The following is a 23,062-nucleotide window of genomic DNA, read 5'->3' as shown; positions in this document are numbered from 1 at the left end:
TTGTTTAGTACTTCCAAATGATAGGTTCTGATCTAGCTATGTACATATTAATGTATGCAATTAAAGTTTGGAGAACATTGGTTGGGCACTTATGGCCCTATTGCTTGGCCACCACGATCCCCCGATTTGTCGCCATTGATTTTTTTTTTATGGGGTCAATTACAGTCAATAGTTTATGCTGTTCCAATACAAAATAAGGAAAAATTTAAAGCAGCGAATCCGTACAGCATGCGAAGAACTTCGTTACGACAGTATCGTAAGAACAACCAATGCAAATTTACTACGAAGAACGGAATTGTGCCTACAACAAAACGGATTTCAATTCGACCATTTGATGTGACTTTTTTACGAAATTGTTTGCGTTCATTCAGTCAAGGTTTCTAAATTGAATGTAATTTCGAATCTTAATAATAAACACAAGTTATTATCGCCCATTCAAACAAATTGTCATGTTTTGTTGAAATTTTCATTTCTTCGCCTTCAAGGTCATCCCAAGGTCATGGTATACTAGGTCGTTGAATTCGTCTTGACACGGGCTATTATACTGTTAACTCAAAAATACAAAGTGCCATTTAAAAAAATGAAGGTGACCTTGACAATACTACAAAAAAAATGTTTTTCGAACTTTTTTTATTGCAATACATAGCCAATCGAAAACTGATCAACTTTTGTTGAAAATATTTTTTGTCAGATTATAGCAAGTACTTAAAAAAACGTGAAAACTGTTACGTGGGACACCCTGTATATCCCTCAAATATGTCCCTTATATTCACCGAAAAACATTTGGAAAAGTTATTCTATTCAAGAACCTATCCAAGAATCTATCAATCTATTGAAGAGATTAATCATTCTAGCTTTCCGCGTTCCTCAGATAATCGGCTGAGGGTCGTGTGACAGTATGGTGTGCGGAAACAATGATGCATATTGGCGGCGAGTGCAGGTCTTGGATCGTTAATTTTGACCGTGCCAGATCAACCTCAATTTGCAAAGGATCACCTATTCTCGATTTATTGTTGCAATACTGAAACGGAATACATGTTTCGAAGGTTTCTGGTTTAAATTCTATAAAGCACAGGTGTTGCAAATCAATATCATGAAACTGTACGATTTTATGATATGTAAATTGCTATTTCTATTATTGTTAATTCTCCGTTTTGAAATTTGGATTTGAAGCTTGCTTGACAATAAATGGAAATAATGAACGCTATAAGAAGTTGAAAAACTGCATAACATGTGTTGAAATCTTAATCTCGAAAATAGCAAAACTGTCACGTTTACATTGTAAACCTAGTCGAAACTCACGAATACCTGACACTATAGAAGTTAACGTGAACAGGGATTTGCAACACTGAAAAGATAAAGTTGTATGTAGGTACGAGCAGAAAGTTAAACGTAAATAGCTTTATTGACCGTATTATAGCTCATGTGTCTAGAAAAATTTTAATATTTTGAATCTCTCGATACTCGACCACATAAAGGTTTGAAAAAGGAAAACGGGATACATACGTCTAGTTGTAAAGAATTTTTCTTTTTCAAATTTTTAAAATTCGACGCTATTTCCCAATAATACTGCCAAACGAATGAAAACTTGTAAAACTTGAAGTGCTTGATCTATAGTGACTCACGAAAGTATTTGAACACTTACCATGAAATACTTTATTTATTCTAACAAGTATGTCATACAATACTTACAGAAATATTATTAACATTGTAAATAGGTATGACTCTCTAGATTATACAGGTCAAGTTTCAAGTGAATCGAAATATGTATACAATAGTTATGAATTATTTCTCACAAACGTAAACTTTGCTGATACCACAAAAGTATTTCAACACACAGAAACGAGCTCTAAGAATGAATGAGAACAAAGTTTTTCAGGCACTGAATGTAAACATTCACTGTTGGTTCTACGTGCGTCAGTCATAGTCTAGCATTCATGGTGAAATATTCTGTTGAACATGTATCCCAAAACATCTGAAATTCCTGAAAATGAGAGAAAATTAATTGTGAAGTGGCGTAACGAAGGAAAAACGTATGGTGAAATAAGTAAATTATTAAATATAAATAGATCTGCAATACATTATATTCTTAAACGATCGAAATATGAAGGAACTGTAAAAAACAAGTACAGTTCAGGCCGTCCAAAAAAACTAACGGAGAAAGAAGAAAGAGCTTTGATCGGTGAAATAAAAAGAAATAAAAAGATTTCTGCTACAGAACTTGCAACGATAGGTAAAGATTACTTCAAGAAAGATGTAAATCCGTACGAAAGAAGCCGTACATTAGTGATATTGATAAGAAAAAGAGATTAAAATTCGCCAAGGAATTTATTAGTAAAAATAATGCATTCTGGAATAAAGTAATCTTTTCAGATGAATCGAAAAACGTTTTTCGGGCGCAGTTTTGTTTGGAGACAAGCAAATACTGAAATGGAAGTGAAAAACTTGCGTGCTACTGTAAAACACGGGGGTGGTTCAATTATGATCTGGGGGTGCATGTCAGCAGGCGGTACCGGGAATTTGGTCTTCATAGAAGGAATAATGGATAAATACAAATATCTGAACATTTTACAAGAAAATTTAAAAGAAAGTGCAAGAAAATTGGGTATGTCCGAACACTTTTACTTTCAGCAGGATAATGATCCTAAACACACCGCAGGAATCGTTAAGGATTGGATCATATACAATACCCCCCACATGTTGGTCACACCATCACAAAGTCCCGACATTAACCCGATTTAACATCTATGGGCAATAATAGGAAAAGGATTCAAAAAATTTAATATAGCATCCAAGGCAAGTTTAAAAGAAAAAATACTCGAAGTGTGGAATTCTATATCTCCGAATGTTACAGAAAAGTTAGTAAGCAGTATGCATACTCGCTTACAACATGTTATTCGTGCCAAAGGTGGACCTACTAAATATTAAAGCTTTAAAAGGTACCTGTTCAAATACTTTTGTGGCATCAGCAAAGTTTATGTTTGTAAGAAATAATTCATAACTATTATATACATATTTCGATTCACTTGAAACTTGACCTGTATAATCTAGAGAGTCATACCAATTTACAATGTTAATAACATTTCTGTAAGTATTGTATAATATACTTATTATAATAAATAAAGTATTTCATGGTAAGTGTTCAAATACGTTCATGAGTCACTGTATCTGTGTCATGGAATACAAAATTAGAAATACAGTGTTTACAGTGATAAAGGTCCCATAACTATCCCCACAGCCGCGGAGTATACCCCGTGATGGGCCAAGAAGCTCGAGACACCTCGGTCACCGAGGAGTGTAAGGTTGTGTGAATCAAAGAATAGTATCTCCTGGCCGATTTTTGTCCGTGGATAGACCCGTGTTTTTGACATATGTATATCGAGTAAACACTGTAGCAGTTATACGATTTTAGAATTTTAGAATTTCCGAGTGAAGCAGTATGTAGAATATTTAATCATATTGTTTGATAAACTTATTGTTCAGTGTCTTTGAAAGACAGTTCGAAATAAAGAAAAACAGTACATTTTTTAAGATTTACTAAAGGTAGACAAGCAACATTCCTTATAGTAGGTATTCATTCAGAAAGTAAAGATTGCTAGGTTTTTCTTTAATACGTTAACTGCCACGTCAGTCGCATATGACTGACAGTGATTTTTGACTAGGTTTAGACATTCCTTTATAATTTGATATATCCAGATAAACCGAATTTTATTCAGATCTATAGAATTCGAAAGGGTTAAAACAGCATCCCCCATAATACATTTACAATTTCTAGTTTCGGTTTCATTAATTAAATTACTCTGATTTTGTAAGAATCTCAGGGAATGATATTTGGCACTTAACGTATTAAAAATTAGTAGAGAAATAAATATTCTAGAATGCTTTAATATTCTATGAGTCGGTTTGGTCAGAGAACAGTTTTCAAGTATGTAGTCTTTCGTGTGCTGGGGATTTTATAGTTTATGGTGTACATTAATATTTTCTTGACTGCATGGAGATGTTAACGCTACATATAATATAATAAAGTAGCAAAAGTATATAAATCAGACAGACTCCCTCTGATATATTAGCGGGAAGGTAATTCTAAAATTTCAACACTGAAATATAACTCTTTCAATAATATATTGGAATGTGCTATCATTATCGATTACGTGTAGCTATGACACTGACGAGTCGAGACGGGTGAGCGATAGCGGTCATGGCACCAAAACCTTGTGCTCGTCATGTCGACAGATACTTTCTTGACCTATTCGAGTTCAACTCCACTCTAACTATTTTGTCCTGTATTTTCCCCAAAGGTATTGATCAGCACGGTTCACGCAAACGACTCGGTTGGGTATATCGATTTATATTTACAATACTCATTTAACAGTGTCACAAACAGAATATAAAAAGTGAAAAAATTCAAAACCAGATTTGAGTTATGCTTCTTAGAAAGAAAACTTTTTTGCTTGTCTGTGTTCAGAGAAGGACTGGTTTTGTATTTGTTGAGTTCTTTCAAACCTAATCTCGCTGGGGTTGGAGAAAAGAAACTCTTCGTTATTCCTTGCCGCTTGATTGTTTGTTATAACCAAAGACAAACATCTGTTGTGTACGGTAACGGCAACAACCATCCCGTTGGGTACAGGGGAGACATTCAAAAGGACTACGTGGTACAACCTCCCCTCGTTGAGGTCGAAAGGACATTATAAATCTTAACACTTTGAATACCAAGGCAACAACCTCAGAAATGCCATGAAAGAAAAGTAATTTACTTAATAAAATAAGTATTCAAAACTTATAACGTATTTAAACTTAACCTAGAATGTATGACACTCACAAGGAAATATACCGAAGTGACACACGCCGATTTTTATGAAACTTTGGCAAAAGATTCCTAGAAGAATAATGGACTCGTATTTTTTATCAGCAATCGAGCACATTGAAGGGGTGAAAACAACCCTCAAAGTTGGGGGATGGAACTATATTTGGTTCAATATCTCTGGAACTATTGGCGCTAGAGGGATAGTTCAAACAGCAAAGTTGCGTATTTTTTTCATAAGGAACAGATCTGCGAAAACAAACTTCCAACATTAATATTTGTTTAAAAAATATCTTGAAAAGTAGCACTCTTTCTCTCATTTTTTCATTTAAACGTTAATCTATATTTTTGATTATTGATGTATGAGAAATTTATACCCAAATATTAAGTACGGACAAAATAGAATTTTGAATTTTATGTTTTGCAAAAAGTTATTATAATTTAATTTTTTCGGCATTTTCTGCAATATAGTGGTGTTGGTGCTAACATTATATGAGCTTGAAGATGTTTACGATATTTTCAATAATTATATCAAGATGGAACTTGCTATTTCATTCAAAGTAATCAAAAACTGTTGTCACGGGTACAACATCACTGATCTCTTTAAAGAATAAAATATTTTCGTTTGAGGCTTCACTTTCGAGAAAATCGAGTTTAAAGATCCGTCGGGTTCGCATGCGTTAGTAAATACAGGAAGTAGAATTGGTTGGTCATGATTAGAAGCGTCAGACGATTCTCATCGAATAACATATTAGGGTGAACCTTAGTTATACTTGACAAAACTGATTTTACAAAATTTTTTAGTCCCCCCCCCCCCGCCAGAATTGCGAGACTTGTTAGGAAAATGATCTGGGAAAAAATTTGGTGTGTACTGAATCATGGGAACCCGAAGCGCGTCAAATTTGAAAATTTTTAATTTTTTAAATCTTGACATAAATATACATTATGATAGATTGTTGAATTTGTCTTCTTTATAGCGCAAACAGTTCTTAATAAAAATAAAACATCCACGACCTTGATAATTTGAGAAAATGACCTTGAAAAAAGTTTTTTCCCTGTCTTTATATTCACTTCTTTATATACTATGACTTTTGTTTCAAGAGTTTTTCATATATACATAACTGACATACATATTAAATAAATTCATTAATACGCACCAATTTACAAAAGAAAAAAATTTCTAAGATCGACGAAAGAGGTTATTATGTAAATTACGATAAGAGGTGACATTAAACTATTTCGTCCCAGATTTGTTAACGAACTCGTCAGTACGGCAACGTCTTAAAATGCTTGTCTGGAATTTAAGGTATCATGTAAGTTTTTAAATTATGTATACAAATTTCGTAAGCGTTTCGTCCCAGATCTACTTATGAACGTTCAGTAGGAGACGTTCAGTAGTCAACGTGATAATGTGAATGGCTACTTTAATCGTAAATGAGATAAATTAACGGAGATCGACAGAGTTTGTAACGTTAAATATTTATTTTCAGCACTTTCTAAAATAGTCGTTAAAATGATTCATCTTGAGGAGGCGTGCAGACATTTTTTAAAAATTATTTCTTTTTCAAGAATAGTTATGGAACATGATACTATGCAGTGATCTCGTATATTAGACGTACAGAACATTCTATAGGAAATAAAAAAAGAACAAGTATGCGTTAATCTGTTTATTTTACGCATAACCCGATCGTTCAAAGTGACATCAACTTTAGAAAGGTGACTCGATCAATATCGTAGATTAATATTCGTGTTGGACATCGTAATATTGTCTTAGGCTAGTTAACACGAAAGCTTGAATGGAGTAGATTGTAGTAGATGAAAACGAACGCACTAGAATTTTGTAGCGGACGGCGTGATGTGTCCCAATTTCCATTTCTGAATCTGATTATGGCTAATTGTCACTTCTTTCATCCTCAAACTTCAAACACGCTGAAATCCATGCACGCTTGCGACGCACGTTTTCATTCATTTTCGTTCAAATTGTTTTGATTTGCTTCTTTTTACTATAATAACATAATTCGTTATTGCAGAATTATATTGGTAAATGCAAAACATCGAAAAATCGCTTTATACTGTCCATGTCTGAAAAGAAGATATGCAGTATGCAGTACAGCGCAGGACTGTTCATAATTTGATTCCTTGACATTGTCACTTCGACCAATAGTAAAATGATGTGTACCTAATTAACTAATCAAACCCGCATTTCTTTCGGCTGCCTTCTTTACAGCCACGGACAGTACATGAGAACATATTAACGAATAATATCGAGAGAATACTGTCCGTGTCTCATAACGTGATACAATATTATTTCCGTAACTGACGCAAAGGTGTCTACCGTAACTGTCAATATTTTGTCCCCACCACTGGGGGGATCCCCCTTGAAACCAGTTAAGCGGTAAACACGCTCAACAACCGGGCCAGTGAGGGGTCGAGTATCAGTGAGACTCACACTAATGCAAGCGAAGCAAAAGATTGCAACTTTTTTAATTTTCGATTTTTTTTATAAAACTTTTACCATTGCATTCGTCTCGTTTTTCTAATTAAAACGACACCAAACATGATACATTTGTGAGCATAATTACTTGTAATTATAATTATGGATGTATAATAAACAGAAGCAGAGAGTCGAAACGTCGAATCTCAGTCCCTCTTTGTTTTTGAATCGCTATCTTTCTATACGTTCGGCACACTACAAAGAATGTAGAACCTCTACTAGAACTGTCGCTCAACAGACCCAACGATACGACAGTTACGGAGATACTACTGTACTCAGGACGGCACAGGGGCAAGGGAAGCGAAGTTAGCCGTCACGCGATGCGATACACTTGAAGTAGTAGTGGTAATCTTCTCAGGAAATACCGAGAGTGCGTGTGCCTCAATTGTGTGCGCCTGACCAATCAAACGGTTTCTTCATGAATTCCTTTCGCATTCCTCCCGAGTACCACGTTATAAGACATGGGCAATAGGTTATATGCGCGTCCCAAGCGTTGTGTTATGGTGCATTCATACCCTGTGTGGTAGATTACACATACATATTATGGTAAATGGAACACATCGAAATAGAAAAACGATTCAAACTTGAATTTCAAGATTAACGACAATTTTGGATGAATCTACTGAAAAACTATTCTCCATGACCTGCACGAGACTGTAATCACTTTTTTATGAAGTACACGAAACAGGGAAGATAATAAATCTGATAGTCGGAGACCAATGATCTTGAGTCAAACAAAATCTGCCATGACGTGCAAGTAACAGAAAAAATACATAAATAAGGCCGTTGACATTAGTACATACATACATGAATGAAAGAAATCAATATTCTTAGTCTCAAATGTCTGGTTATGCAAACCCCTTCAAAAGCTCGTCAGAAACCATTCTTTTGGTAGGGATGAAAAGGGTTGAATCAGGGCGCAGTGCCAAATTGTGTAACACCCCCTGTTAGGTACCGGACCCTGAATTTTATTGCACCTTTTACCGAGAACTCGGACGACCTTTATTGCACCGCGATTACCATAGTTACCCCCCCCCCCCCAAATCATCTGGTTAACACGTGCGTTTCCCGAGACAATGGACTATTGTTAGGCGCTCGAAGATACTTGGATTCTCCGCCCTGGGCCTAATGGTACCTCCTGACCACTGTCAGTCTGCGCCATCATGCAGGGTGTTTTCTACCCTCCCTTGCGCCATGGTGGGCCGAGTTCTTATCTTGCCAAGGACACTGCCCTTCAAGTACCCAAAATTTTTAATTGCACAACACTGCCACCCGCTTTCCTGTATACAGGCCTGGATGATAAACGTCGCAGAATTATCCCCACTACTGCGGAATATACCCGAGGAGTGTAAGCATAAAACGGCTCGAGTATGTATCCTGGATGAACACGACGCTGGCAAGACCCGTGTTGTTGACATATATCGAGAATTCACTGTAGTATTTAAGCACGACCGTAGAATTCTAAGATTAACATTTTATACATAGACTTTATAAGGTGTACACATTTAGACTTTCTTCGGGGCCGTCGAGTCCCACAAATAAGATGTAGGTAAGGCAAATATAAATAAAGCAATTGTTGACAAGATAACTCACTATATAAGCCACCAATTAATAAACAAGTGGGAAAATGTCAGCCATAAACCGAGAATACGATCGAAGAGCGGCAATACCGGAATTGCTTCACGCCGGAAGATTGACCGCGGAAATTCTTGCGTGGTTTGGCTAAACGAAGACGCAAGTTTACGATCTAAACAAGAAATTAAAAAATTCTGACAAACAGTAAAAAGGAACCTGCATTCTGGGCAACTCTCAGAAATCGTTCCGATTGTTGACACAGTAAGACTTTGACACGTATTGTATTCTAACATATTTTACACACTGGGCTGGATTTCGACGCTCTAACAAGCGTCACTTTGCATTAATAAAGACTTGTACAACCACCGACGCACATTGTGGCTTTATTTGTTCTATATTCTAAGACAGGCCTGTCCAACTCGCGGGCCGCGAGCCATATTTGGACCATTCTCCACTTCTTCGATCTATCTTAAGTAGTGCAGTAACGGACTGGTTGATGGCGGGGACCGTGTGACTCGGGACGAAGAAGAAGTTGGGCAGTCCTGTTATAAGAGATCCTGTCAGATAACACTTTCTGTTCCTATGACTTCATTTCCTTACGTAGGACACGCAAAACGTTGAACAAAGATCGCTTGTTAAAGGATATTTGCTCATGGAGGACTAAGTACGCTAAAATAAACATCTCAACAATGGCAGTTTCTTACTGGTTCGTAGCGTACACTTGGGCATGATGTCTAAATAGATGATTTCAGATATCCAATAAAATAGAATTGATTGGCCTCCCTAAGGCTTTGATCCAAATCCGATCAAAAATCTTTAGTCGATTTTTGATGATCAGCCAAAATAATATTGACGTAACTAATAAGAAACATTATTTTACAAAATTCAGAAAAACATTGGAAGAACTGAACGAGAAATATTTTTAAAAGTCTAGTAGATAGTATGCAGGTGGAGACTAAGCGATGATGAAGACAGAAGAAAATTATATGAATTTTTAATAATGTTTGTGTTCATTAGTTTCCTTATAAACTGGGTGCGATCTCTTTCCTTTGTTCTAGTGTTAGTCAGAATATTCTCGAAAGAAAAGTGAAAAGAATTTAAACTGTATAACGTGTTATTCTCCGCGAACAAGACGAATAAATGTCACACCGTGAACCATGTGGGGCTAATTTTACCCCGACTATTATTCGTCTACAAATAACTCATTTGAATAAAAATACATTTTAAAGTTGTACTTCGTCGATTTTATAATAGAATCGGATCCAAATAGAACAACGATTTATCCTTTAAAAATGAATATTTACATTTTTTTTTTGTTTATTTCGTACACGTTTTTTGAGCTAGAAAACGTTCCTGATAATTGGAACACTAGGATGTCTCCGATCAGGATGTGTTTTTGCATATTATAATTGAGCTTGCACTGCGTTTTGTCTACATTCGCAGTAGACGATTACAATATCACAATTTTAACCGATCGAATACGACATTTCGAAACTGAGACTGAAATCATACTGATACAATATGACAAAAAGTGCCGTACGGTACGACAGTTTGTAAACAAGAGATGTCTTTCGACAATGTTTCAGTGTTTACATCAACGGAACCCGAGTACAGTACGGTAAGCATGAACATGGTCTTCGTACGTTAAGGTATGCTTTTTGAGGAATAACTCCTTCGAAGCTTATTTGAAGGTCAACATATTATACACGGTTGAATTTGTTTTTTCATTAGCAAAAATGTTACACTAATCAAAATACGTCGTTCCATTTAAAAAAACAACGATGACCTTGAAATATCGGAAAGAAGGCCTAGAGAAGAAAAAGATTCCATTTCCATAATTGTTCCATTGAACCAAACATATTTTTTCTGAAACATTTTTCCGTATTACTAAAAAGAACGGAGATATTTTCGGTAAAAGCCTTAGGTGCCTCATCCTTTGGGGTACTGTGTCACCATATGGGTAATTATTTACAATAGGGGATTCCTCACCGATTTAAATGACCATGAAATATGCTATTAAGGTCATTATTCTGCACAACTTTATCCTGCACATGTTACTGCCGGACGACCTTCATTTCCGAGATATTTGCAAAAAACTGTTGCTACTGCATAGAGTCCGTTTTATAACCTACAACACGACATACATACCTCTCGTATACTTTATATTATTCTCTTTCCTGTCATCACGAGTCACAATCTTGTACCAATTGTTGTTTCTATGCGATGATGTGGCTGGATTAGGATGGGAAGATAAGAAATACAATATATGGGTTTAAATAATTACCTACATTTAATTAGAGCGATGCAATACCTCGCGCACCTTTGTTCATACGATACGCATTCTAAACAGTTTCTCAATATTGCCGTAGGAAGGCGCGTTCGTGGCAGACATACGTACAGCGCAGCGGTGTATACACGATAACCACATATTTACAGTAGTCAGCAGTTAGTAGAGTTACTTTGTCTCTTTCATGTTGAAGGTGAATAATTAGCATTGGAGCTATTCGAATTTCTAAATATCCGAAAGGCCAAAACCAAAACTAACCCAGACCTAACCAAGACTCTTTTCAAATAGCTACAGAAATCCGTGATCTATGGCAACTCCGAGAAAAATAAAAATACTTAACCTAACTAAAATTTGTATGTAATTTCTAATGAATTTTTGTTAGGTCTGGGATAGGTGTGGGGTGGGGGTGCTGCCTTAAAGGGGAAATTTAGTCATTGAAAAAAGGTAGAGTTTGCTATAGTCATCCCAACACTTTTCCGGAAATATCTAGCTAACCAAGGTCGTCCGTTGGCAACATGTATAGGAAAAAGTTGTTCGGAATGATGACATTAATAAACTATTTCAAGGTCATTGAAATCAGCGAGGAATCCTCTATTGTAAATAATTATCATTATACGTATGCAGGCGGCGACGTGATCGCATAGGGCAAGTGTAACTCTTGCTACGTGAATTGGGAGCTTGGCCATGTGTTTTGCTGTATAATTCAGTTATTAAAGAGAGCAATTTATTAAAGTTATTAAAGAGAAGAAATAATTGAAGGTCTATTGTAGTACGCAATGAAATTGTTCTGTGTGTTACATTACAATAAAAGCATGAAATTAAAGAGACAACACGAAAATGGTAAGCTTTAGATAGGCAAAAGATAGGAAATTGCAATATTATGATATATTGTGTTCCGATTTGACATCTTATGTGCCGTTTAACGTAAAAGTGGTGTAAATCAATTTACTCCATTCATTTCTTATATTCGTATAAAGAGAAATAATGCTTGATTTATAAACCATTTCCAAAATTGGATTCATCTTACACAAAATGTCGATGTTCTTCGACTCTTTACTTTAGCAGGATGCTTTCCGTCCAAGGAATTACAGCTTTCTTATTCTCAATGTCCGGTTATAATCAACCTTTTTGACATACTAAAATCAAAATTGCCTAAACTTTTCAATAACTGGGATACTCGAGTAGAATGAGAATCCTGCATGAGCATTATTGGCAAAGTAACAATTACTTATTTGTGTTTGTATACGTATATTTTTGGTTATATCATAAAGTTCCTTAACAAGCAAACCATATGTAGGTAAAGTATTGAGAGATGATTATTCTCCTATAAATTAGGAGAAAGTTAACCAATCTCGTAGCGTTTGAAAGATTTTTAGTTCATGGAGAAAGGTATGTTTTTCCAAAAAAGTATGAAGTTCAAATAATTGGGTGACATATTGCTGTAATATTAATCAATACACTTGATAATATCCTTGATATACACACGTATAATTGATAAAAGTTACATTAGTCCTTGTTTATATACATTATAGTCCCTGTATTATTTATATACATGCGTATAGACACTTTATTCACACTTAGGTGATATAATGTATTGAATAAATAATAAAGAATTAATTCAGTACACGTTGACAATGAGTACACTCATTTGACAATGAGAATGTGACATGAGGATTCGTAATTATAATCAAAATGATTAAAGCTCAAAATATTTGATTGTCATCGAAATAATACTGTGGACAACTGGCCAAATGACGCAACAGCGGATAAAGAAAATTAACTGCGAAAATATAATACGACATATTTAGGTAATAAATTCACTGTAACATTATTTAACCACAATATATTCCAGTGAACTTTATTCATCTATAGGGTATTCTAATATATATACAAAATTGCACAAAATTGAAAAAACCGTGAAAAAATTCTATCAAGGGTGTTATACCTCAGTAGAATTATTGATTATAGCCGGTGTAAATAATTCGTATAAGGACCATACGATGGATGCGCGGAAAACGAATTCGTACTATCTATGTACATACAGCAACCCATGGGTGTGAATCGATTCTAGTATATTGTACGATTTATTCGGTTTGACGATAGACACACATACACGCGAGCACGATCGCTAGAAAATGGTGCAGCAGCCTCTATGTATACGTAATATATGGACTATGCTAAATTCAAGTTTAATAAAACTATAAAAACCTTCTGAGATTTAGACAATCGATGAAGTTCTCCCGTATGGAAGTGAAACAAAATAGAGAGAATATATTTTCTACAAATCTGTGCTATGCACACACTAACTAAAAAAAGTTAAATAAAGTGTTCTTTTGTTAAACTCTACCTTTCAATGCTCTGTTCTTTAATCTGCATTAATATTAGAGATATTTCTTGCACGTCAAATAATCAGCTCCACTCATAATTCACTAAAGAACATTTTAAGTGAACATCAATATGTATATGTAGAATATAATGCAAAAATCAAAATTCCAATTTATCCGCATACGACATTTCAGTATAAGTACTTTTCATGTACGAATATACAAAAAATGGGTTAACATTTGGCTGGAAAAATAAATAAAATATACTATGTTTTCAAGTAGAATATAAAAAATGGAGATATATAGGGTGGAAATTATATAGCGTTACAAACGAATATCTCAAAAAATATAAAATGTTTCAGATGAAAGTTGTTCAGTACCGAGAGAGATATCATATGATGGGACTTTTATTTTTCCCGTTGGACATTCCTAGGTGAGGTGAAGGTCAACTTTCTTTTTTTAAATGGAATGATATATTTTTTATCCACCATCAAATAGTATGTTTTAAGACGAATTCAATGATCTATGACTCAAGGTCATTCAAGGTCAAACTTACAGGGAAATGCAAAAAAGGTGTGATCGTTTTCTTTGTACTTTAGTTTCGTATATGTTCTAAATGATTACCTCTTACTTCAATGCTCTTAACAATTCTTTCTTTAAATGATTCTCCAACTTTGCTCAACATTTCAACAACTATGTTAGCACAAGCTTCGCGTATTCTGACTTTCATGTTTTCACGCGTCGTAGGCTTAATGGACATTACACAGTTTTTAATGTGACCCCATGAATGGCGGACAGGCTACAGGACCATCTATCCACCATTCTGCAAAGATTTCATTCATTGCTGTTCGAGAGCACAGTGCATAATGCGGAGGCGCACCGTTATATTACATCCACATAATACGCCTTTTATTCAAAGGTACTTCTTCACATAATTGGGGTAGTACGTTGTCTAGGAAGTTAACATAAACTTGCCCCCTTAAATGTCCTTCGAAAAAGTGCGGGCCAATGACAAAATTTTCGATAATGCCGCACAATACGTTCAGGGTCCATTTTGAAACGTCGTTGTTCTCATCCAAAGCGGATTTTGAGCTGCCCAGTAGTGCATATTATGCCTTTTTACATTTTCAGTATTTGTAAATGTTGCTTCATCAGAAAATTAAAACGAAAAGTAAAATGTAACGGTAAAAACGAAACATCTTCAACTATCTTCTTCGATCGTTTGACGATCCGTACAAAGCCCGATGCAATGTTATGTGGTATGGATGAAACTTGTTGGAATATAAAATGTTCAATACAGTTGTATAACTAATTCCACGTTCTCTTGCAATTTGTCTAATGCTTGCATGAGGATCCACGTTAACTCGTGCCAATACATTACTAGCGACGTTATCTTTAGCCAATGTTCGAGGTCGATTTCTTTTCACCTACACAGAACCTGAACGGAGAAAACGCTGATCTAGTCTTTTAAATGCCATATGCGATTTTGATGGTCGATCTAGGTAGCGTTAAGGAAGGTCAATCTAGGATCTAGGTAGTTCAATCTCGATCATAGTTCGACCTTAGCACGAACAGTAATGAAAGTAAACTTACTATCTTGCAGAAGAGCACAGTATTTACATAAATACATGTTTTCATGTCATTGATAATAACTTTGATGTTGTCCTGAGTAATGCTGATATTGAGCACATGTTATTGTTGTGATGTGAATGTCGAAAGCACGAACTAAAGTAGAAATGAAACGATCACGCTTTTTCTGCATTTCCCTGCAAGTTTGATCTTGAGTCATAGGTCATTGGATTCATCTTAAAACGCACCATTTGATAGTGGATAAAAAACATATCATTCCATTTAAAAAAAGAAAGTTGACCTTCACCTCAACTTGGAGTGTCCACCGAGAAAAATAAAAGTTCCACCGCATGATGTCTCCTTCGGTACTGAACAACTTTCATCGGAAACATTTTTGCGTATAATAAAATTTTTTGGAGATATTCGTCTGTAACGCTTTATAATTTCCACCCTGTATATCTCGATTTTTTATATTCTACTTGAAAATATAATATGTTTTATTTATTTTTCCAGCCATAACAAAAATATTTGTTACATAGGTATCATTTTTATCGATCCTTATCCACAATCAAGAGGTGAAAACAGCCTTCAAAGCTAGGAATTATACGTGAAGTTTTTGAATTTCTTTCAATTTTGTGTTTATAAATAGTGGATTCAATCAAGCAAAATATGTCTAAGAAAAATGATCTTAGACTAATTGTTTATCCAGTTTTATGTAACTTTCAATATGTAATTTATAAATTAAAATAAGTGATACATATTCTTGTTTAAATCTATAATATTTTCTCACTTTGTGCGAAGAAAAGTATCCACTCTTTGATTTACAGATGTCTAAAAAAAAATGTGCTTATAACCTCTAACTTTGAGAACCGTTTTCATCCCTTCAGGGTGGACGATGGTCTATAAAAATATAGTATATCAGATATTTTGCAAGAACAATCTCTCATATAAATTTTATCATAATCGGTTCGTATAATCTGAATATGTTCCCTTGTACAGTCTGAACAAAATCTAAAAGATTTCGTTATGAAAATTACACTTTGTTATGTAATTTAATTTTCTACTTCTAGTAGTATTCTAGGTCCCAAAACCGAACCCAAACCTAATCCAAACCTAAACCTAACCCAAACCTAGGTTAAAACAGTTTGTATTATACTCAGCGTACTAAAAAGTTTAAAGGGAAATATTGTTCAGAATGGCGGAGGGGAGGACTCATTTTTACAAGTTCACCTATAATAAAATAGTATATAATGTTATTATGATATTTTTTGTTTCCTTTTTGTTTCTTCAAAATTTCAATACAGTACAAATTGTTCGCTATAACTCTGCAACTATGTACAATAAAAAAAAATGGTACAAGTAAATGCTACTCAATTTAATGTGAGGTATCACAGTAACAATTACACAATACTCGTATCCATTTAAAGAAATGTTGGGGCTCCTGCCCCCCCCCCCCCAAAGCTACAACCAAAAAATTTAATACATACTAACATATTAGCCCCCCTTAAACACTTAATTAAAAAAAAATAATGTCGATATCTTCATTAGATTCAGAGAATAACGTATTGTAACACTTTAGTTGGTACAGCCTGTATAATATCATAATTTGAAACAATAAGCAATTTAGTTACGCATAAAACGAATATAAATGTGGAATTATTATTGTGTGTTATTCCGCTTCGAAGTGAGCATAAAAGACTTTAGTTTCAAAACATTAAAAGATAATAAAATCATTGTTTCCCAATAAAAGTCTAAAAATTCCATTATTCTTATTATTTTCAAGATATACTGTTCTTTATACCAAACTAGAAAATACGTCCCAGGAAATAGGAAACAGAAAACAATACATTAATAATTTTTCATTCCCTATATTGAAACTGAATATCTTTCACAATTTGGTGTATGATACAGCATATCTCATGTGATGGTATCTGAAGTACCACCGTGGAAATATCAATTCTTGATTGATATGAATTGGCTTCATGGCTACTCATAGCCAAATATAGTGATGACACCGCTTTTAGTAACAATTTCATGAATTTTACTAACATTAGTAATAACATTTCCAAACGATTAGGGTCAAATTATTAATAGAATAGACTTAAATATTAGAATCGAGCTTTTAAGGGTTCCTAACATTTCCACATAGAATTTATTTAATGTCTTATTATTCGACTGCGGATTTTTATGAAAAAAATGACACAAAATCTACATATATATTTATTTCTTTTCTTAATCAATTTTACAAGTCGAAAGTGATACAATAGCATTTCTAAATTCTTGGAATATTTTCATTGTTTCGAATTTGATCTACTCATTTTCGTTATAAATGCATAAAATCCGCAGTCTACTTGCCATGTATGCAATTACTAACTTTCATCTGTACATGATTACTTTTTAATTCTCATACCTTTACAAACTTTTCAACTTCGTTCTAGCATCCGAGTTCGTTTAAATGTGATTAGAAGTTCACAAACAAAAAATGTAAGAAAATCGATTCTTAAAATTCGTGTTTCTAAACGTGGTAATATTTAATTCAAGTGGCACGCATAAACATGATTTCTAATGACTCTGAGTAAACTACTTCGAGATTTCAGTCGTGAACACACAACGTGTGAACAACGCAGATGCATTAGCGGAAACTTTAGTTAAAAAGTGAACGGGCGAGATCGAGAAGTTTCTTGCATTTGGATACAACTTCCGGAGAAGCTTAATCTATTCCAGTCCGAATGCTCTGCAAACGCTTTGGATTTATGGCACCTTCTGTGCCTTGCGTGAATGCTCTACGCTTTTCTGCACACTTCTTTGAGTTTCTGTATCGTACGTTAGCCCACATAGTCAACATTTCTCCGATCTTGTTAAGAGTTGCGCGGATGTTGGTACACGATGTATGATATAATTTACAAGTTTCACTACGGTATGATAAATTCAAGTCAAACCTGTGTAACATGGCAGTTACGTTTTTCAAAATCGCTACGTTATGCAGAAATTAGAATTAGTACGAGAAACAAAATTAGATTATAGTAAAAAATATCTATTTAAACTATATCCATTAAAATCATTCAAAATTCTAGAAATATATTATACCTTAATTTGTATTGGATAATGAACGTTAAGTTATTTTCACGGCCGAGCGTCATTAAACGAGACCCTTTCCTTTCTGGAAAAATATTCATCTTGAGCTTTTCTTTCTAGTATCCTTATTCTTATAGTTCTCTTCTACAAGAAGTCTGTTACCTTTATTCTTCTACTTTTTCTTGAGAACCATTTAAAAATTTCGTAATATGAACTGGACGCATTTCTTTAAAGTTGTCACTTGAATTTTGAACTTGAGAAATTATCCAACTATGCATATGAAAAACCCGAAAACCTTGTTGTAACAATGCTGATCCGTTGCAATTTAAACGGTTATAACTTCTAGTACCTACAAAATTTTAAAAAGCATTTCAAGCTAAAATTACTTAATTCGATGAGAACTAAGTAAATATAGCTATAAAAATTTATCTTATATTTCATATTAAAAATGATAATCGATTTGTTTATTTAATTTCAAAATAAAAACATTGTTGAGGCTCATAGGCTTAAAATAATCGTACTGAAACCACCCCGAGTAGTGCGCATAATTACTTGCCCGACGCAGAAACTACCGAGGTACCGTAACCGGGAAAAACCCTCTAAAACCGTCGTAAACCGCCACCATATTCGATGCAGCATTCGCGGATTGGCCGAAAATTTGGTCCGACAATATACAGGGTGTCCCAAAAATGTTGTATTTCCTTGAAAGGGACAACATTTTCTCAAAGGAAAAATGTTCTCCGCGGCTTCGTTAAGAATTTATGAACGAAAAATACGGACCAATCAGAACGCGGCTGCAGCAGACGGATTCCAGCTCGGCCAATGCCAATGTCACGCTCTGCGTTTGTTTGCTTTGGTGCGCCCTTTGTTGCGTGTTTTTCGTTAATAACTCCTCCACGAAGCCGCGGAGAATATTTTCGCAAAGGAAAAAGTTACTTCAAATGACCTCAGGAATCGCCCATTTCAAGGAAATGAAACATTTTCGGGACACCCTGTATAAGCAGCGCAAACTATTTTCCACTCTGTACGTTGAATTTTGCTACAGTAAAAACAGGAACCAAAAATAAAATAATTATACTTTTTGGTTACGAATAACAGTTATTAGTGTCCAAAAAATTGGATCCACCTCGATAACTGTTATCGATGAAGAAAAACTGTTTCGATTGCTCAAAGCAGTTACCGATGAGAGAAGTTCATTTTGATCATTCATAATACTTATCAATGAGAGGAGTTCATTTCGATCATTCATAACACTTATCAATGAGAGAAGTTCATTATGATCACTCATAACAGTCATCAATGAGAGGAGTTCATTTCCAACACTCATAACAGTTATCAATGAGAAAAATTTATTTCGATCGTTCATAACAGTTATCGATGATCGAATTTCTTTTCACTTGTTCATAATAATTATTGATGAGAAAATTCATTTCAGTTGCTTATTTAATTACTGAGTTGTCTACTCTTTTTCGGGTGGAACAAGCCTGTGAAATACATTGAGAAAGTTTCGTACAACAAGACGAATCAATAGACCATAAGAACAACACAAAATCTGATAAAAAATTTTTCAAAATTTGTTCAACTAGGAAAATCAGAAATATAGACTTCCGTATTTATCAAAACTAGCGTGCATAATTCATGCTGTGCTCGCAACTCAGGTTAGCATTGAACGAACCTTTTCTGCTCTAAAATTAACGTTAAATTTTGATTGTAGCAATTAATTTTGTGAATAAAAAATGTATTAAATAATTGATTGCCTACTATTTCAAAGTTGTACTATTTAATAATAATTATTACAAATTTCCTTCATCAATAACTGTTATGAACGATCGAAATGAACTTCTGTCATTGATAACTGTTATGAACGATCAAAATAAATTTCTCTCAACGATAACATTTACCAACAACAGAAAAAGTTTTCAGTTACTTATAATCCTTATTTGTAACCAATACGATTTTAGTCGATGAAATACATACTTGTTATTCCATGACTTTTTTTCTTTTTGGTTATAACAATTATGGTCCCTGAGTAAAAACGACTAAAACCATACAACTCGTTTGTTCTAATTATTTCCAACGTACATCACCTCACCTTGGCTCTGAGTCAGTATCCTAACAACAGACCTACCTCGAGACCTTACAACCTCGAGGATAAAGGGCAATTTACACTATACTCCACGAACCGGCACGTGCCGTCAACGGAACAAATCGGCACCGGCACGACAAAACATTGATACATGCGTTTTAAATAGAACCGTTCACACTTGTATTGCACGGACCTGCACGGACCTGCACGGACCGGCACGGACCGGCACGTGCCGTCAACGGAACGAACCGGCACCGACCAACATTACCCCGAAGAATGTTTTGTCGGTTCAGTTCGTGCCGGTGCATGTCGATACTGCGCTGTTTTAGCACAGCAATTCACAGTGGATGGTGGAAAACGCATGCAGAAAAAATGGATCAAGAAAAATTAATTGAACATGTGAAATTGTGCGAACCTTTATATGCAACGAGCCATCCTAAATATGGTGACAGTGTATTTAAAGAAAATGCTTGGAGAGAAATAGCAAAGGAAATGAACCAACCAGGTAAGATATATAATAACCTATTTTATTTGTAACAGTCTTTACAGAATTGTAATTTTCCATTCAACACGACCTTCGTCTGTGATGAAGAATTCTTTGAATGCATCTCGGACTGTAAATGCAGCACTGACTGCACTTCCCCCTTGTAGTTGACAATTTTGGAAACCTGTGACTTTATTCTGAGTGTGCGTTGGGTTTTCTATACGGATATTATAATCTCGCAGATAGTTGCGCATGTAGTTAAAATAATTTGATCGACATTTTCTGGCATTAATTTTAGTCTTCGATTGTACAGCAGAAATTTGAAACCCGAAAACATTTTCCGAAACTCTTCGCACACGTGACAGACGATAATTAAAAATTCTTTTAGTTCTGTCTCCCTGATTTTGCGAGCCAGGCCATGGTCGCAATAAATATTCTTTGAAAATAAAACCTTCTGCGTCTTTCGAAGCGCGTTGTCTTCCGGAATATTTCATTTGTTTTTTTTCGAGTGCTTTTTCCATTGTAGAAGTAGCAAATAACCCCCGATCGCTATTTCGACCATATCCACCTATATCTACTGCAATGAACTTACAAGATGCATCCACTAATGCCAACAGAACAGTAGAAAACGTTTTTTTTTTTTAATTAAAGGAGTTAGATCCGATATTTGCAGGGGCTTGAATAGCGCCGTGTTTTTCACATCGAGAGCCCCAATGCAGTTGGGAAAGTTCCAAATATTCCAAAACTCTTCTGCAATATTTTTCCATTGATTCGCTATAGGCGTTGGCATTGTTACGGTTATCAAATTTTCTATTATTGCTTCGCATATTTGTATAATAACTTCTGCATTGTTGCATGTCCTAGTCGATAACTGGTAGCTATTGTGCTAAACGAATCAACAGTAGCTAAAAACCTATTATATATATTTCTATTATATTAAACCTATTATATTATGAATATAATTTTATATATTTTCGTAAAAATATTATTTCTTTTTTCTAGTGACTATTTGCAAAAAAGTTTGGACTAGTCTTCGAGACTCATTCCGAAGGATTTCAAAGAAAAAACGCGAGACAAAGAGTGGACAGGCTACCACAAAAATAAGAAAATGGAAATTTGAAGATGAAATGTCGTTTTTACAACCTTATATGCAGGAAAGGGACACATACACTAACTTAAAATATGTTAGCGATGACGAAGAACAATCCAATAACCAAAATTCTGAAAAGAACGACGAAGTAGGCGATGGAGATGATATACACAGTGACAAAGATGGTGATGACGACGCAGACCATAATGGAGATGCAAGAAAAAAGCAAGAAAAAGAAATAAATAGAAAAATTATTAGGAATAGAAAATCACGTCAAGCACTACAGGAAACGGCATCGTCAGTGATGGTAAAATATTTATTAAATAAGAGACCTGCCCATACCCAAGCAACTTCAGCTCCAAAACCAAATTCTATAGATTTGTTTTGTTCGAGCATCGCAACTACGATGAAAAATTTTTCACCGTACTACCAAAACATTGCGAAGTCACAAATATTCAACCTTATCTCCGATCTGGAAATGAAGCAGATTATGCAACAAGAACCATTTTGTGTACCGAACGCACCTCCACAACATGGACAGTCTGTACCAATGTCACGAACAGTTTCTTTCGAAGCTCAGAAATCATGTTACACTGAACCATGTAATATGCCGCATCCTTCAGTATCATCGTTTCGGTCACCATCGACTATGCCTATATCAACTCCGTCTCCCTCACCATCAGTAATACCAATTCCAACACCGCACGATAGTCTGAGAACACGATTTTACTGGCCAAAAGTCAAAATGTGATTGGAACTTTCTAAAATTTGGTAATCACGTGTTTCTGAGGTCACTGGTAACGAATTTGACACCAAAAATTAAAAATTCAAAATGGCGGATTCAATACTGTGCACATATAGCCTGGAAATTCGCTTTTTGCGGTCAAAATTAAAGAGACACATATATCGACATCCTGTAATGCAATATATTTTAGTTATTCAGTGTAACTAATATAAGTAATATGTATAATATAATTGTCTTATTTATTTTATAATTATAATTATGTAATCATAAATAAATATGCTATATACATATAATTATGTTTCTGACGTTAATTCTAAATTATCCAAATACATAAGCATTGGCAATTCCTTCATCTGAACCTTCTGCATCTTCTAAAATTGATACGGAATCAATTGATGAAGATGCAGATGGTTCTTCCTCAATAGACAGAGGACATAGCAGAGATAGCACTTCAGAAGGTAAATTTAGTTTATTATTGTATTGTTTCTGTCTTCGATTGTTTAAACTTATCGTTGATATGAGAGGGTCTGAT

At 34.7% G+C, this 23,062-nt stretch overlaps 1 protein-coding gene across 1 annotated transcript; it reads left to right on the top strand.

Moving 5' to 3' along the window:
- The first annotated feature begins 1,959 nt into the window (after positions 1 to 1,959).
- LOC143358836 (uncharacterized) lies at positions 1,960 to 22,536 on the top strand. The gene is made up of 4 exons (XM_076796311.1): positions 1,960 to 2,278; positions 2,762 to 2,858; positions 20,541 to 20,716; positions 21,698 to 22,536. Exons 1-4 carry the CDS (start codon positions 1,960 to 1,962, stop codon positions 22,534 to 22,536), a joined length of 1,431 nt encoding a protein of 476 aa, XP_076652426.1.
- Positions 22,537 to 23,062: the final 526 nt, after the last annotated feature.

Source organism: Halictus rubicundus, chromosome 11 (assembly GCF_050948215.1).
Source record: "Halictus rubicundus isolate RS-2024b chromosome 11, iyHalRubi1_principal, whole genome shotgun sequence".
Taxonomy (NCBI): Eukaryota; Metazoa; Arthropoda; class Insecta; order Hymenoptera; family Halictidae; genus Halictus; species Halictus rubicundus.
The sequence above is the reverse complement of the archived record's forward strand: the minus strand, read 5'-3'. Positions and strand labels throughout refer to the sequence as shown.